Source organism: Xyrauchen texanus, chromosome 37 (genome assembly GCF_025860055.1).
Source record: "Xyrauchen texanus isolate HMW12.3.18 chromosome 37, RBS_HiC_50CHRs, whole genome shotgun sequence".
Lineage (NCBI taxonomy): Eukaryota > Metazoa > Chordata > Actinopteri > Cypriniformes > Catostomidae > Xyrauchen > Xyrauchen texanus.
Genome location: NC_068312.1, coordinates 15,108,418 through 15,126,866, shown reverse-complemented (window position 1 = coordinate 15,126,866; position 18,449 = coordinate 15,108,418). Strand labels below are relative to the sequence as shown.

General features: G+C 37.8%; 1 protein-coding gene across 1 annotated transcript; it reads right to left on the bottom strand.

The window, feature by feature from the left end:
• Positions 1-2,809: 2,809 nt before the first annotated feature.
• Positions 2,810-17,959, bottom strand: LOC127631320 (E3 ubiquitin/ISG15 ligase TRIM25). The gene is made up of 9 exons (XM_052109413.1): positions 17,857-17,959; positions 17,636-17,696; positions 17,315-17,413; positions 14,037-14,153; positions 13,543-13,659; positions 10,472-10,585; positions 10,220-10,321; positions 5,019-5,553; positions 2,810-4,894 (listed from the first exon to the last, which is right to left on the bottom strand). Exons 2-9 carry the CDS (start codon positions 17,665-17,667, stop codon positions 4,421-4,423), a joined length of 1,590 nt encoding a protein of 529 aa, XP_051965373.1. The 5' UTR covers positions 17,668-17,696; positions 17,857-17,959; the 3' UTR covers positions 2,810-4,420.
• Positions 17,960-18,449: the final 490 nt, after the last annotated feature.

Here is an 18,449-nt window from a genome sequence, read left to right as displayed (position 1 = left end):
AATAGCTACAGAGAAGTTGTTATAGTCTACTTCAATACAGAATACAGAATGTCAAACAGGCACGCACTTGTCTACACCCATAAATTCAACACCAGGGGCAGGTTGCACCAGCTGCACGTAAATTACAACTTAATCTAGTCATGGGCATAAAGGGGAATTAGTCTCAATTTACGCACTACTAAATATGTGAGCATTGCACCATTAAACTTAGTTATACCACGGGTCTGTTGAATGCTTGATTCTGATTGGTTGAAGATGTGCAATTACTTTCAAGTAAATGCACAGCTATGAAGTAGTTCCAGGTCTTGACCGCATCTGTTCCATATCACTTCGCCAAATTATTTCAGTTATTTCAAAGAGACCTACAGGCGATCAGAACAAAATATCCAGTTAAAACAAAGACATTGGTTAAGTGTATCTGATAAGAATGACAATGTCTATATATAGGGTGACCACACGTCCGCTTTTTCGGACCTTAAAAAAGCGTCCAGCCAGGATTTCAAATTTGCGAAAATGTCCGGGATTGGGCTTTAGTTGCATTATTATGTGTATCTGGTCTAATACTTCATTGTGTGTGTGTGCGCATATTTGCATTGCTTTAACCCCGCTCGTCGGCTATTTTCACTTCGCAGTGAAACGACACTTCAAGAAAAAAAATACCGAGGACATGACCTCGGTGTCCTCAATGGTAGTTACGGCAATGAAGAGAGCGGAGATTCGCTAGAGATGAATGCTTGGCAGTGCTGTTCGAACGCCGCGCTGACAGAGTTTAACCAGCGCACCGGCTCGTTTCCTTCGCCTGCGTCTCGTAGTGCGTTTAAACAACACAACTACGCCTCCGACTAAAATGTCCTGCAAAATGTCAGAACATTAAAAAAACCGGGAAAAGATTATCTGGTATGTGCTGCCGAACGTTCAAAAATTTGTCCCTGGTAAAACTAACTGGAAAAAGATTACTAAACACAGGACAAACAAACAAAATAGCAAAAGAATTGGAGAGCTCCACACAGAGGCGGCCATCTGCGGCGCTATTATTGTTATATAATACACACATAAATGTAGCCTACACTTCGGCAATTTGAAGTGATGTTATTCCTGACGACAGCAATTTAATTCCACACACAATCTCTCCGTTTCTAATTTTTTTTTTCCTCGCACGCACGCACACACACGTTAGTTTTCCATGTTTTATGGGGAATTTCCATAGGTTTTTATACTGTACAAACTATATATTCTATCCCCTAAACCTCACATAAAAACTTCTGCATGTTTACATTTTCAAAAAACATAATTTAGTTTGATTTGTTTTCCTCATGGGGACCAACAAAATGTCCCCTCAACGTAAACAATTTCGGGTTTTACTATCCTTATGGGGACATTTGGTCCCCACAAAGTGATAAACACACACACACACACAAAACCTTGTTACTCCAATACCGAAAAGCAGCGCATCCTCCGTCGCTAGTTCTAAAGTGACGTTTTCGAACTAGCAACAAAGGCTTGATCTGTATCAAAGCTAGATACACTTGATCAATGCAACAGTTTCTATATTATTTGGAATATCTGTGGGAAACAAACACCCTTGTGCTCAACCTCCCCCTCTCTTAAGCTCTCACACAGTTGGACACACATATATTATGCGCATTATGCAAACACTTACTCGCATGTGAAAAACAGAGCCGTCAGTGCACACTTGCATCTCATTAGGGTTGAAAACAGTTGTTAAGGTTTACATCAGAGAAGCTATGTACAAAAATGTTGACATTCACTGCTGCTGAGAAGTGCTTAAACTTTTTGAAGCAATGTTACTTCTGATGAGAGCTGCAACAAAAAAGGTAATCCCAGAAGCGATCTCTCTCAGTTTGTGTTTCTCTCTTTTGATCCCTCAAAAACAAACTCACTCACACACACACACACTACTTTATTACTCCAGTAAGTCCTCCAGTAATCCTCGCAATCCTCCGTTGCTAATTCTAAAGTGAGGGTTTCGAACTAGCAATGAAAGCTCTGACTTTATCAAAGCAAGACACTGAATACAGTAGTTCCACTCACAAGTGTTTTAGGGACGAAAAGCAGAAAATGTCTAGAGATAAAACCCTGAACGATGTCTTAAGGTGTGGAAACCGTGGTATAAGCAGAATAATTGACTCCAGACCATTGAATTAAAAAATAAATAATGCACACCCGAGGTGTAACATTCACAACGCACCTCTGGTGTGCATTATTTTTCAATAATTCAATGGTCCATTGTCAATTATTCCTTAAGCAGAACATAACCCTACGTATAAACTAAATAATTGCGGAAGCCTCTGACCAGGAGTAACAAATGGAATTAAAAAGCAAGACTGATTTAATGACATCGATGAGCTCATGCTTTGCGAGACAGCCTTCAATCCTTTCGACATGTATGATGATGTTGACATTTACACTAGTTTACATTTACGAGAGAGAACATTATTTTAAAAAATTGTCTGGAATGAGTGTGGTTCAAACAGTTGAATTCACAGGTAGTTCCAGTCAGTTTTAATCACTGTTCGATATTAATGCGCTTTTTGTAACCCTAGCAACATAACATTATAGTGCAAGCAGAGTGAACTATAGCATTTCCTAACCACTTTCAACAGCATAGCTAATATTAAAGCTGCAAGCAGGGATAAACGGGCCCTTGCACCCTGGTGCAATTTGGGGCTGCTATGCCAGGGGAACTTTTGTAGCACTTTTTTTTATCACCTTTTATGTTATAATGTATTTAGTTCTTCAGGTCATGTATTTGTATGTAATTTTGAGAGGACAGGAGAGTTAGGGAGGTAAAGGCTTTTTATTTCACAACAAAATTGATCAAAGATACAGAAATAACATCAGAATAATGATACTGACACATAGCCTGACAGAATCGTATACCACAGCAGATATTTAAACAATACAACACATTTTTCTCAGGCAGTTTAGTAGGTCTAATTCAGCTGCCTCTGCCTGGACAGTTCATTTTTCCTGAGGTAAGCCACTAACGTCTTTTATAACTATATATCAGAACATGTCACATCCTGTTGCCAGTAGGTGGCGCTATGACTATAACTTAATATTGGCATATAGGTGTATTCAGGCCAGGACTGTTATCAAACATGTAAAGTTTGGGGAACATCGAACTCTGCCAGGCCATCACAGACACGCTGTTCAAAGAAAACTCAAAAGATTTGCAATTTAACATCACAAAGCCCTTTAGATAAGACTGACCATATATAAGGTTGATATGATGTAATCTCTAAGAGAACTTTGATAAAATACGAGGCCTGAAAATGGCAAAAACTGAGCAAAAATTTTAAATAAAAATGGCTGACTTCCTTTTGGGTTTAGGATATAGCTCTAAGAGACCTTTTTGTACGAGTTGACATGTTACATATGCCTACCAATTTTCTTACATCAAGGTGAAACGTGGCGCGAGGGCTGTTTTGTTGAAATTTTGTAGGTGGCGCTATCGAGCTTTGTTGCAACACTTAATTCTAAAACCTGTATCAGATGTACATTTTCACCACTTTTGAGGTGTGTGCAAAGTTTCATGAACTTTCGAGCATGTTTAGTCCTCAAAAATATGATTAGTTTCATAACAAACTTTGTCAGGCTGCCACGGACACGAAAACTCAAAAGATTTGCAATTTAATGTCACCAAGGCCATTGGATTAGACTGACCGAATATGATGTTGATCTGATTAAATCTCTAAGAGGAGTTTGTTAAAGTACAAGACCTGGAATTAGCTGTTGTCAGTAGGTGGCGATATGACTATAACTGAATATTGAATATTGCAATTGAATATTGCATCATTGTCGGAGGCGAGTGGATACAAAAACAGAGGGGAGTGGATACAGTGACACCCAGGATGGAGAGGTGTGGCTGTGAGTGGGGTGGCCAGTCTTTTACCACCACATAGCTCTGCCCCTGGATTCTACAAAGAAGCAAGTTTAATCTCACTAGGTCTCAAACTATAAGCATTAAAGTATGTTTGAACTACAAATAGGATAAGATTCTGCTGTAGGCAAATATGGACACATACAATGTCATAGTGAGTTTTTCTCCTCTTGAACATACAGTCTCTTTGGAAAGTGTCTGTTTGAGATTATCATTGCACTGTAATTGATTTTCTTACCCCTTTGCAATTTATTATGACAAAACAATCATAGTCCAGTTACCTCCTGAAAATCACTGCCCACATCTTCACTGAACAGTATTGTAACAGTGTTTTTAAAAATCAAATGTCATCCTGTTGTTGTCATCTGCTTCATTGTTAATAAAGCAGAAAGGCAATTATGATGCAAGTTATACGATGCAATGGTGGAAAGCTCATTATATTGACAAAATGTTGTGATACGTACGAATGCATATTCTGATAATATTGCATATCAAAACAACTGGATGTTTTTCATCTCAGATTCCATAGTCGTCCTCATCCTCAGAAATGTCTTCATCATAGTCTTTGTAACTTGTGTCATCTTCAATGTCCTCCAAATCATAACTATCTTCCTTCTCATCTTCATCCTCCTCCTCCTCATAATCATCTTCATACCCCTCCATCTCATCATAACTGTCATATAAGATATCCTCATCATCATTCTCTTCATCAGAATCTTTCTCACTACAGTCCTCATCATCATCTTCTTCATAAGAATCCTCTTCATACTCATCAGAATGCTTTTTTTCCTTTAACTCTGAGAGGCTTTTTTTAAGCCCTGAAACCTCTTGCTGTAGTGTGGAGCACATCAGCGCAATACTTCGAACATCAATAATGTCTTTATTGGCCTCTGTCTCAGAACTTGTGATTTCTGCAGCTTCTTTTGGAGATTTTGTCTCTGGCATGGAGCTGTTCAACAGAGACTCTGAGAAGCACCTGTCTGTCTCCTCCTACAAAAAAAAATAATTTTTTTTTATATAATGTATGTGTTATGTGTTTAAATGTGTTCATGAGAAAGTCAAACAAGGTGCTTTTTTTATACACCCTATCTCAAAACACAAAGTGATGCCAAACCTTTATAATATCTTGAGTTTTAATCTCATGATCGGTATGATCCTGCTGTCCACAGACACTGCTACCGAAGATGTTGTCAGTTGTCCAGTGCTGCGGAGTGAGTCTGTTCTCCATGCCTCCGATTACATCACATAGTGTGTGTTTCTGTAGTGCTGGTTTTATATAATGGTTCTTGACATGAGTCTCACAGAGGAAGACACTACAGGTAGAACAAGACTTCACTGCTTTTAATATCTGCTCAGAGCATAATTCACAGGCCACATCTTCAGGTCCAGCATGCGAGAATGGTGGAAGGGCCGGACTGAAGCCTGCCTGCTGCAGATTCTTAACCACTTCAGCAAGAGCTGCATTTGTGTTAAGCACCGGACGTGTTTTGGTCCCTTTACTGCAATGTGGACAGACGTAGTCTTCTACACAATTGTCCCAGAATGTATTAATACAATCTCTGCAGTAATTGTGACCGCATGGGATGGAGACTGGATCCTTCAAAATTGATTTGCAGACTGGACACCTCAAGAAATGCTCTTTCAGCAGTCTAGAAGTAACAAAACTAAAAATTACTGACATTTGTATATTTTTGCACTTTTATAATAATTAAATAATGATAAATGTAGCATATATAAGCCTGTAACGTATTTGGGTAGTTGACACATAACCTGTCAATTACTTTTTCAAGATATTAGATACAAATGTTATGAATGCATAAGGGGAAGTGTACTGTAGGCCTATATATTAAATCCCACAACAGGTTGACATTTCTATTACGTGTTTCACCATTTTTAATCAACATTTTGCCTTGACTAGTTCATGGTCCAGTGGAGTGACAAAATAATTTTTAAAAGTACAAATATAACATTCCATGTTTGTATTCCAAGTAGCAGGATACTATACAGTATTCACTCACCTAAAGGATTATTAGGAACACCTGTTCAATTTCTCATTAATGCAATTATCTAATCAACCAATCACATGGCAGTTGCTTCAATGCATTTAGGGGTGTGGTCCTGGTCAAGACAATCTCCTGAACTCCAAACTGAATGTCAGAATGGGAAAGAAAGGTGATGTAAGCAATTTTGAGCGTGGCATGGTTGTTGGTGCCAGACGGGGCGGTCTGAGTATTTCACAATCTGCTCAGTTACTGGGATTTTCACACACAACCATTTCTAGGGTTTACAAAGAATGGTGTGAAAAGGGAAAAACATCCAGTATGTGGCAGTCCTGTGGGAGAAAATGCCTTGTTGATGCTAGAGGTCAGAGGAGAATGGGCCGACTGATTCAAGCTGATAGAAGAGCAACTTTGCCTGAAATAATCACTCGTTACAACCAAGGTATGCAGCAAAGCATTTGTGAAGCCACAACACGCACAACCTTGAGGCGGATGGGCTACAACAGCAGAAGACCCCACCGGGTACCACTCATCTCCACCACAAATAGGAAAAAGAGGCTACAATTTGCAAGAGCTCGCCAAAATTGGACAGTTGAAGACTGGAAAAATGTTGCCTGGTCTGATGAGTCTCGATTTCTGTTGAGACATTCAGATGGTAGAGTCAGAATTTGGCGTAAACAGAATGAGAACATGGATCCATCATGCCTTGTTACCACTGTGCAGGCTGGTGGTGGTGGTGTAATGGTGTGGGGATGTTTTCTTGGCACACTTTAGGCCCCTTAGTGCCAATTGGGCATTGTTTAAATGTCACGTCCTACCTGAGCATTGTTTCTGACCATGTCCATCCCTTTATGGCCACCATGTACCCATCCTCTGATGGCTACTTCCAGCAGGATAATGCACCATGTCACAAAGCTCGAATCATTTCAAATTGGTTTCTTGAACATGACAATGAGTTCACTGTACTAAAATGGCCCCCACAGTCACCAGATCTCAACCCAATAGATTATCTTTGGGATGTGGTGGAACGGGAGCTTCGTGCCCTGGATGTGCATCCCACAAATCTCCATCAACTGCAAGATGCTATCCTATCAATATGGGCCAACATTTCTAAAGAATGCTTTCAGCACCTTGTTGAATCAATGCCACGTAGAATTAAGGCAGTTCTGAAGGCGAAAGGAGGTCAAACACAGTATTAGTATGGTGTTCCTAATAATCATTTAGGTGAGTGTATAACCTTACCAAAAGTATTTCATGCCAACTACCCTACATACTGTTGTATAATGAAGTTAATCTAACATTTTAACTCTACATTATAAGTAAAATAGTGAGGTTACCACAGGGGTACAAGCCTCCCCTGGATGTTAATATCTCACAAAACTGTGAACCACAACACTGTACTAAACACCTTGCTGTCGTTATGGACTTCAAAACTTTCCTGATCAATGCGGACATCACATGCAGTGGTCGAAGACTGATTCTATGGTAGTAAGTAATCTAAGGTAATTCATTATATATATGAGTAGCTAATGAAAAATCATTGAAATTATAATTGATACTTTAATTATGCATTTAATATTTGATAATATTTTGTGGCAGGGCGGAGGGCGGGGCCCGGGTCGTGAACATACACACCCTGTCCCGTATTAGGCTAATTATGCCTCCGTGAGAGATAAAGGTCAACTGCAGGGGATCGTGCGGGAGAGAGAGATCGTTAACAGACATGTCCATTGTGTGTGTTTATGTTGTCTTTTAAGTTTATCATTAAACTATTATTTATATTGAAAAGCCGGTTCTCGCTGCCTCCTTTCCATTGATCTCTTTACACTGGTGCCGAAGCCCGGGAAGGAGGAGGGATACGCCGTAGTAGAGTTCTCGCCACTACCGTCCACCCCAACGGAGCAGCGCAGCCATCTGCCGGGGGACGAGGAGCCCAGCCGCCTGAAAGAGGACAATGGCCGCCAACCGCGAGGGGAGAAGGGGCTCCTAGCCGACCGCCTGGAGCGGTCAGGGCCGCTACCAGGGACGCAGGAGTGGGGTTTAAGACCGCCAACCACGAGCGGGGAGGGGCTCACTGCCGACCGCCTGGAGCGAGAGAACCGCTGCCAGGGGCGGGGGAGACCCCTTCTGTTCCCTGAGAACGCAACGGGGCTCCCCAGCCTGAGAGAACGATGGAGGAATGTGGCAGGGCGGAGGGTGGGGCCGGGTCGTGATCCTACACACCCGGTCCCGTATTAGGCTAATTATACCTCTGTGAGGGATAAAGGTCGACTGCAGAGGATCGTGCGGGAGAGAGAGATCGTTTACGGACATGTCCATTGTGTGTGTTTATGTTGTCTTTTAAGTTTATCATTAAACCATTATTTATATCGTCAAGCCGGTTCTCGCCTCCTCCTTTCCATATTTATAATTTCGAATATTGTTAAAGCTTAATAGTTTTAGTTATTGTTGATTAAGAGAAAGGAGTTTTTGTATATGTGGTTTAGTAGTTATTTTGGAGTAAAGATTTCCCTAGTTGTAAATGCGGGGTAATGTGTCCCATATGCCTGTAATTTAAATTTAAAACTTATTTTATTATAATACATTTGTTTTGTTGTAACTTAATGTGAAAAATATTTATTCATATTTTCAAGACAAATACATATCTAAATGATCTAAATTACATATTAATGCATTGCTGGGTTAATTTAATAATCAATTAAAGGAAAAGTCCAGGTTCAATACAAGTTCAGCTCAACTGACAGCATTTGTGGCATAATGTTGATTACCACAATAATTATTTTCTAATTAAGTGAATGGGACCAATCTGTAAACGTTAATATACCCACTATTTCAAAAGTATAGACACAAGGCGTAAACAACTTACGTGTTAACATGATTTTAGTGTAAAAAACAAAATCACAACCTTTTCTGTGTAAAGTTATAGCCAATTTTACAACTTTGTTGCCATTGCGGCATATTGCAATAAACCCTAAAACAATTAAACGACCCTAAAAACGACAATTTAAACTATTTTACAGTTTAAATAATATACAAGTTTTAACAGATAATTACTTTGGTAAATTAGAAGTTTCAACTTTCTGCCTCTTAAAGGGATAGTTCACCCAAAAATGGTTTCCAAAAAAACAAAAATTCTCTCATTATTTACTCACCCTCATGTTATTCCCAGATGTGTATGACTGTCTTTCTTCTGCAGAACACAAACTAAGATTTTTAGAAGAATTTCTCAGCTCTTTTGGTCCATACAGTGCAAGTGAATGGGTGCCAACATTTTGAAGCTCCAAAAATCATGTAAGTCAACATAAAAGTAATCCATAAGGCTCTAGAGGTTAAATCCATGTCTTCAGAAATTATATGATATATGTGGGTGAGAAACAGATCAATATTGAAGTCCTTTTTTACTTACATTTACATTTATGCATTTGGGAGACGCTTTTATCCAAAGCGACTTACAGTCCACTTATTACAGGGACAATCCCCCTGGAGCAACCTGGAGTTAAGTGCCTTGCTCAAGGACACAATGGTGGTGGCTGTGGGGCTCGAACCAGCATCCTTCTGATTACCAGATTACCAGTTATGTGATTAGACCACTACACCACCACTCCTACTTCAAATTTTTCTTGTGTTTTTGGTGATTCACATTATTCATGCATATCACCCCTAATGGGCAGGGACCCCCACACCTATCATATCACTTCTGAAGACATGGATTAAAACACTGAAGTTGTATGGATTACTTTTATGCTGTCTTTATGTGCTTTTTGCTTGCATTGTATGGACCCACAGAGCAGAAATATTCATCTAAACCTTACTTTGTGTTCTGCAGAAGAAAGAAAGACACATACTTCTGGGATGGTGTGAGAGTGAGTAAATTATGAGAGAATTTTCATATAAATGTTTTAGTTTTTTTTGTCTTAATTTTAAAGTGAAACCAGGCCATTTAGGCCTGGAAAAAGCCCATTCACATGAGCAGGTGAGGTGAAATGGAGAACGGAACTGCTAATAAAAACCAAAAGGAGGGATTTGTAAATTCCATTCACTCAGTGTTATATTGAAAGCACTACCTATCTCTTTACATAAAGCATTACTATAAATTTAACCCTCTAAAAACTGTCTCACTGTAACCTTGACGTTTTTTTTTTTTTTAAGAAAAGGAGGGACAGGACTACATTAATCAACATTATGCCACAAATGCTGTCAATTGAGCTTAACTTGTACTGACCCTGGAATATTCTTTTAAGTCATACCTTTGTTGAGCTTTAAAAAACTTCAAATGTTGATAATAAAACATGAGTAAATAATGAAGTAAATGTACCTTGAATCTAAAGGGTTAGTTTCTTCACTTTTGAATTTTTTTTGTGGTTCAATTGTCCGGTCTGACAATGCCGACTGCTGGCTTGGTGTTGGAGAAGAGGCCCTGTGAGGAGAGAGTGTTACCGCAAACAGAACTTTATGGATGAGAGCAGAACAGAAATTTTATTATTTTTGTAAATAATGCTAAAGATACATTTTATTACAAGTGCTTCTAACATTTCAGATTATAATATTATAATGCACATTTCATCACCTTAGTATGCATGTGTTGCCTCTTGAAAAGTTTCCAGTCACTTCCATTGGGTTGTTGCTTGTCATGTTCATGTAACTGGGAACTGGTGGTGAAGTCTCTGTTATTTCTGTAATCCTGAAAAAATAGGGGCCACCAGGGCCAATTGTCACACTGAATATTTCTCAGGGTAAAAGTTTATTTTTAAAAGTAAATTTCTGAGTGACAACATGACTCACTATTTTACATTTCCATTACAGTTTTGTCATGTCAATTTCTGTGTAAAATTACAGTAAGGTATTGGTGCTACTTTTTTCACCTAATTTTCAATTCCACATAATGAACAGGGGTGAAAAGAGTACTGAAAAAAAAATCATACTCGAGTAGAAGTACTGTTACTTCCCAAAAAATGTAGTGTGAGTAAAAGTAGCTGTCTAAAAACCTACTCAAGTATGAGTAAAAGAGTAGCTCATTTAAAAGTACTCATGAGTAGTGAGTTTTGAGTACCGAGTTGCAAAACCTTTGCCCCATTGTATGCCAACTTAAAATACATCACTTATCTATGATAAACACTACATGAATTTGATTCCAAAAAAAATAAAAGGGAGACATGATAACAGAAATTAAAAGATTAAAGTTATTTTTAATACAATGATCACCATTTTAAATCATAATGTATGGAACAATTACATTCAAATCAGTTTATGTGTAGGGTCTAAATTTCCCTTAATGCAGACAGTGTGTTATTGTTGTGCATAAAACATGTTCAAACAATGCAAGGAATGCCAAAATAATGCTAAATAAGCGGGATCACTTGGCATGTCTTGTCCTGCACCATAGAGGAGGTAGAGCAGGCACGGGAAAAGTTGTTTGGTACAGGGGCTACATCACGCTTAAAAAGGAATAATTCATCCAAAAATTGAAATTCTCTCATTATTTACTCACCCTCATGCCATCCTGGATGTGTATGACTTTCTTCAGCAGAACTCAAATTAAGATTTTTAGAAGAATATGTCACTTTGTAGGGTCAATACAATGAAAAGGTGCTAAAATATTGAAAAATCATAAATCAGCATAAAAGTAGTCTAATCCATGTGCCTCCAGTGGTTTAATCCATGTCTTTGGAACCGATATGATAGATGTCGTGAGAAACAGATCAATATTTAATTCCTTTTTTAATATTAATTCTCCTCCCTGCTCAGACAATCTCCACTTTAACTTTCACTTTCTTCTTGTGTTTTTGTTGATTCACAGTCTTCATGAATATCACCACCTACTGGGCGGAGAGAAGAATTTCTAGCAACAATTTACTTAAATATTGATCTGTTTCTCACCCACACCTGTCATATCATTTCTGAAGTCATGGATTAAAGTTGTAGGTATTAGAGTTGCAGGTATAACTTTTATGCTGCTTTTATGTGCTTTTTGGAGAGTCTGCATTTTGGCACCCCTTCACTTACATTGAATGGACCTACAGAGCTGAAATATTCTTCTAAAAATCTTCATTTGTGTTCTGAAGAAAGAAAGTCATAGACAGATGGCATGAGGGAGAGTAAATGATGAGAGAATTTTCATTTTTGTGTTCTTTAAGTAGCACATGGGGGGGGGGCACACTGTCCTCCTTTTGAGATACAATGTTCAACATTGATTTAGTTCTTGTATCTTTTAATCTCAGAAATAGTTGTGTTCTCATTCTAATGAATGATGCACAATTTTCTGAATTTTGTGACTGGAGGAATGTTCTGCTGAATTATTGCTCGGCAAATGTCGATACTTTTCTATCTTTATAAAGGATAATCATAATTATAAATTATTTTATCATCTCTACTTTCCTGGTAATTTATTATACCAATTAACAGACTCTCCACATCAGTGGTCAGTATTATAAAAAAAAAAAAATAAAAAAAAAAAATTATTATTCAAAATGACATTAATACTATTACATTAAAACTTTTAAAGCTACTTAAGTTATTCACTCAAAAGTAGTGAATTGTTCTCATTTCCATGTTATTGTTGTTTGATTAATAGCCTTTATATGGCATAGTCTACTAGACAGTGCACAAATCAATTACACATACTCTTGAAGTCCAACATTTTGATGCAAATACGCTTTTTGTCCCACTGTTTAAGTTCAATTTAGACATAAACGACTGTGTTTATAATAATGCCTCATCAAGATGTGCACTGTCGGAATTATAATGTGTATTTGATCATTTTGGTTTGTAACCGCATTAGCGCTCAAACATTAGCTGCCTGTCAATCAAACAACACGCAGCGACAGATGTCAGGAAATGTCATCTAGCACAACAAACCAGTGGTGCTTTTGCTATCATGATTGATGTAATGAACACCCCTGTTTTAGATGTAAAACATAGGCTAAATATAAAAAACTACTCAAATGTTTGATCGAGGACATCTCTCTTTTTTCTGATAAACATCATGATAATTTTATTGCCCAGCCCTATTGATAACATTGAATTGATCTCTCACAGCAGCCCAATAATCTCAGCGATAGACAATTACATCTCAGGCAATGTTATAGACACAGAATCTAGTAAGCAGCAATATAAAATTTACCTTGATTTGTTTCTTAAAATTAGAGGCAGGATTAATGCTGATATCTGGCTTGAGCAAGTTAAACTCACATGACACAATCATGCAATTGGCCTTTTTCACTGCGAAAAGCCCTTCCAGATGCGGCAGTGATGTTCGGGTTTTGAACTGTGCTTGAGGAATTCTCCACAGTTGGCGCTGATCTACAGCTGCTGTTTTTTACATGTTTTTTAATTTGACGGGAGTCACGAGATTCTCCCTAGCCAATCATGTTTATAGATTAAAAATAAAATCATGACAGGGAAGTAGTGAACACAGATGGTGGGAAAATAGCACAGTAAAAGTACAGTTCCAGCACTTGAAATGAACTCAAGTAAAAGTATAAAAAATATTAAATACTTAAACAGTACAATTCTTGGGAAAAGTAGTTAATTACAGTAATGTTAGTAATTATAATGTATTACTTTACACCCCTGATAATGAAGTAGCCTAACATAAGAGTTAACTTCAAATAGTGTTCAGGTAAAGTGTTTGAAATTCACCTTATACCCGAAGGAAAAGCTTGAATGCCTTTGAAGTTGGTTGGTGGATCCATTGACCAATCTGTCTTTGCAGACATGTAGCTGTATGTAGGAGAGTCTGGTCTCTCTGGCTTCACACTATGAGGACACATAAAAAAAATGAATAATAATAATAATTTGTCAACTATTATTTTTGTTCATAACTTGGTTCTTCAGTTATGGCCATTAGTTGTTAAAGAAATGGTCATGTTTCAATGATGAGTGCCCAGGTGAAAGACCTTGTACTGAAGTACTAATAATTATTGACCATGACACTGAGCCTGAAAGAAATACATTTCTGTTGTTACTCTAAAGAGATTAAATTCACTGGCGGTAATAAAATATAATAAATAGTAATTTAAAAAGATCTAAAATGTCTTCAATAATTTGACAAATTATGACATGAATAACTGTGTACTGAGGGGACATGATTAGAGATTGCTTCAAATAGTATTGAAGTAATTTTCTAAAATTACCTTGAACAGGAAGGAAAACTTTCTCTGCCTTTGAGGTTGGTTGGTGGATCCATTGAGCAGTGTGACTTTAAAGACATTTGGCTGGGTGTAGGAGAAGCTGCTCTCTCTGACTTCACACTACGAAGAGACAATGTCATTTCAAACAGAAATTTTTTTTTTGGTCCTAATTTTGAAGTGAAACCAGGCCATTTAGGCATGTGTCAGTTAGATTTACCCTGGAAACAGCCCATTCGCATGAGCAGGTGAGGTGAAATGGAGAAAGGAACTGCTAATAAAAACCAAAAGGAGGGATTTGTAAATTCCATTCACTCTGTGTTATATTGAAAGCACTACATCAACACATTATTTGATCTCTTCCATCTCTGTTTAAATCTCAACTTAAACTTTTTTGTTTTCTCAGTGTTATTTATTTTAATGTGTTATGTATTCACTCTCAATGACTGTACTACCTGAACTGACAATTCTTTGGTAATGTATTATTGTGTTACTATTGTAAAGCGTCCTTGAGCTTTGGAAAGGTGCTATATAAATTAAACATATTATTATTATTATTATTATTGATGGTTTACATTGAAAGAACAGAAAGAGACGTGGAAGGCCAGATGTACAACTAAACAAGAGGATAAGTTCATCAGAGTCTCTAGTTTGAGAAATAGACGCCTCACATGTCCTCCGCTGACAGCTTCATTGAATTCTACCTGCTCAACACCAGTTTCATGTACAACAGTAAAGAGAAGTCTCAGGGGTGCAGGCCTTATGGGACGAATTGCAAAGAAAAAGCCACTTTTCAAACAGAAAACAAAAAGAAAAGTTTAGAGTGGATAAACAAACACAGACATTAGACAACAGATAATTGGAAAAGAGAGTTATGGATCTTAACTCCATTGAGCTAATGTGGGATCAGCTAGATTGTAAGGTGCGTGAGAAGTGCCCGACAAGACTATGGCAAGTGCTACAGGAAGTGTGGGGTGAAATGTCACCTGAGTCTCTGGACAAACTAACAGCTAGAATGCCAAGGATCTGTAAATGTGTCATTGCTGCACATGGAGGATTTTTTGATGAGAACACTTTGAAGTAGTTTAAGATGTTCTGAATTTGTTTTCAAATTGTAATAGTAATTGTTCATGTTATTAATGTCCTGACTATACATTGTGATCAGTTGAATGACACTTTGGTGAATAAAAGTGAGTAAAATTTATTTCCATAAGAGCAAAATCTGTACATTATTCCAAACATTTGGCTGCCAGTGTATATATACACTCACCTAAAGGATTATTAGAAACACCTGTTCAATTTCTCATTAATGCAATTATCTAATCAACCAATCACATGGCAGTTGCTTCAATGCATTTAGGGGTGTGGTCCTGGTCAAGACAATCTCCTGAACTCCAAACTGAATGTCAGAATGGGAAAGAAAGGTGATTTAAGCAATTTTGAGTGTGGCATGGTTGTTGGTGCCAAACGGGCCAGTCTGAGTATTTCACAATATGCTCAGTTACTGTGTATTTTCACACACAACCATTTCTAGGGTTTACAAAGAATGGTGTGAAAACGGAAAAACATCGGAGGCGGATGTGGAGGGGCTACAACAGCAGAAGACCCCACCGGGTACCACTCATCTCCACTACAAATAGGAAAAAGAGGCTACAATTTGCAAGAGATCACCAAAATTGGACAGTTGAAGACTGGAAAAATGTTGCCTGGTCTGATGAGTCTCGATTTCTGTTGAGACATTCAGATGGTAGAGTCAGAATTTGGCGTAAACAGAATGAGAACATGGATCCATCATGCCTTGTTACCACTGTGCAGGCTGGTGGTGGTGGTGTAATGGTATGTGGGATGTTTTCTTGGCACACTTTAGGCCCCTTAGTGCCAATTGGGCATCGTTTAAATGCCACGGCCTACCTGAGCATTGTTTCTGACCATGTCCATCCCTTTATGGCCACCATGTACCCATCCTCTGATGGCTACATCCTGCAGGATAATGCACCATGTCACAAAGCTCGAATCATTTCAAATTGGTTTCTTGAACATGACAATGAGTTCACTGTACTAAAATGGCCCCCACAGTCACCAGATCTCAACCCAATAGAGCATCTTTGGGATGTGGTGGAACGGGAGCTTCGTGCCCTGGATGTGCATCCCACAAATCTCCATCAACTGCAAGATGCTATCCTATCAATATGGGCCAACATTTCTAAAGAATGCTTTCAGCACCTTGTTGAATCAATGCCACGTAGAATTAAGGCAGTTCTGAAGGCAAAAGGAGGTCAAACACAGTATTAGTATGGTGTTCCTAATAATCCTTTAGGTGAGATCTGATTTGTTTTTTTTATGACTGATGCTGTCTGTAGTTTACGGTCTACTGAAATTTCTTGTAAAGATACTTTGTCAATGTTTTGTCTCAGAACTATATAAACCCAACTTTAAACAACTGTACAACCCATTGCAGAGACTGCACATCAATCACTCACAGCCTCCTTGTCATTCCCGTAAAACAAATCAAAGGTGGTGCTGCTGGGGGCCTGTGTAGCTTAGCGAGTAAAGACACCATCTACCACTCCTGGAGTCATGAGTTTGAATTCATGGCGTGCTGAGTGACACCAGCCAGGTCTCTTAAGAAACCAAAATGGCCCGGAATAAGGAGAGTCACTACGCCACCACAAGGACTTAAATCGCACTGGGAATTGGGCATTCCAAATTGAGAAGAAAAATGGGAGATAATAAAAAAAAAAAAAATAAGAAAACAATATAGCACAGGGTGAATACAATTTACAGATCACAAAAGATTTTATTTTTCATACATCCCAGCTTTTTTGGAATTGCATGGGGTTGTAGATTTATCACCGGAGAAAACAAAATAAGAATCACTAAGTGATTTTAGTCTTTTCTTTAGCCATAAATTCTGGCAAATGCAAAGGACAGACTGGTGGTTGGGTTTTTGCTTCAAGCTTCATATTTAAATGTCAAATACCAACACACACACACAAAACATTATTCTCTTTGTTTTACAAATGACCTGTTTGACCATGAAAATAGCATAAGTGTTCAATTTCTCCTTAAAGGATTAACTCAGTAATTTTTTGAAGTATGCTAAAGTGACTTGAATTGGCTTAGAGTGACACCTAGTGGCCTGTATGGTGCATCATTCAAACACAGTAGTTTTCAGTTACCAATGCTATTGTAGAAATATTTAATTTCTTTACAAGTAAAACTTCTTAAATGAGGGGGAAAAAATAGAGCACATATTTAAAAAATGTTTAAATGAAGACATTTACCTTATATTTTTGTATTCGTCACCACTTGGTTCTTCACTGCAGTAGACGTGTTCATGTTTGATGGACACAGGCGACTCCGATCTCTTTCTTTTGGATTCGCTTGATATAAAAAAATTGTACGGCATGTTTTGAAAGATGAAAAGATTGCTTTACTATTATTGCATATTAAATTAAAGAAATCCTTTTCCAGAACACATTATAGGCCTACATAGCTTTCTTCAAATGGCGCTCAGGTAAAAGTAGCCTACTCTTTTAGTTTTTTTTACACACACACTTTAATACAGTAAATATGTAAACAGACATATTTTTCCAAATTTGCACCTTTTGCGACCACACTGTTCTTCAAGACTCATAGTGTTCAATGATGAGGACTATTTCACACCTGTAAGTTACAAAGAGAAACACACATGCACAGATGATACATTGAGGACTATATTTAGCTTTCGATATGTAGAAATCGAATCTTAGCGCTCTTGAGACTAGACTCCGGTAGTAAGAGTGAAATAAACATCGCAAGATCTAATAAGTTTTGATATCCTTACGAATCAGTATGCAAGCCAGCGATGTTCAGTTTGAAGGGGAATAGACGGATGCAATCTTGCAAATTTCCACTTTAATTTTCCAAGACTTCCTGTCAAATTTTGGACAAGTGCGTGTTGCTTAACTATAGATCCGCCCCTCACGTTAATACATATAGGCTAATAAAACAATCTTTTTACTCCGAGAGCTAATTTGCTTTTTAATATTCGTTGTCAGAGAAATTACTCGGGTTTAAATAATTGTTAACTCTATAATGACATTTATACTGTGTTTGGTGATGAAAGTATCATTGAACATTTTCAGAATTGTTTAATAAGTCCCAAGACGGGTAATGAACAGCACTGACCGAATAAACGTTCCAAATAAATCTTAATTTAAATATAAATGTTATATTGTGAAATAATGTTAACATTTGTAAAATATTTTTTTGTTTTTTTTTTTCATATTTTTTCTAATTAATGTACAATTTGTATTTTATTTTATAACCCATATGAGCAATGCGATTCTGCATTATGCGACATAAGCTCCTGTGTCTGAAGGCTGCCATCATGTGGTACAATATTGAAATTTACTCTAAATGAGAACGCCATGAATA

What these genes read in the sequence shown, in the direction of transcription:
- LOC127631320 (XM_052109413.1), bottom strand. Translation starts at nt 17,667, where the DNA reads ATGAGTCTTGAAGAACAGTGTGGTCGCAAAAG. An exon ending in AGTTTTCCTTCCTGTTCAAG is followed by an intron (nt 13,660 to 14,036) that starts GTAATTTTAGAA and finishes GTGTCCTCATAG; the next exon opens with TGTGAAGCCAGAGAGACCAG. An exon ending in AAACTCAAGATATTATAAAG is followed by an intron (nt 4,895 to 5,018) that starts GTTTGGCATCAC and finishes TTTTTTTTGTAG; the next exon opens with GAGGAGACAGACAGGTGCTT.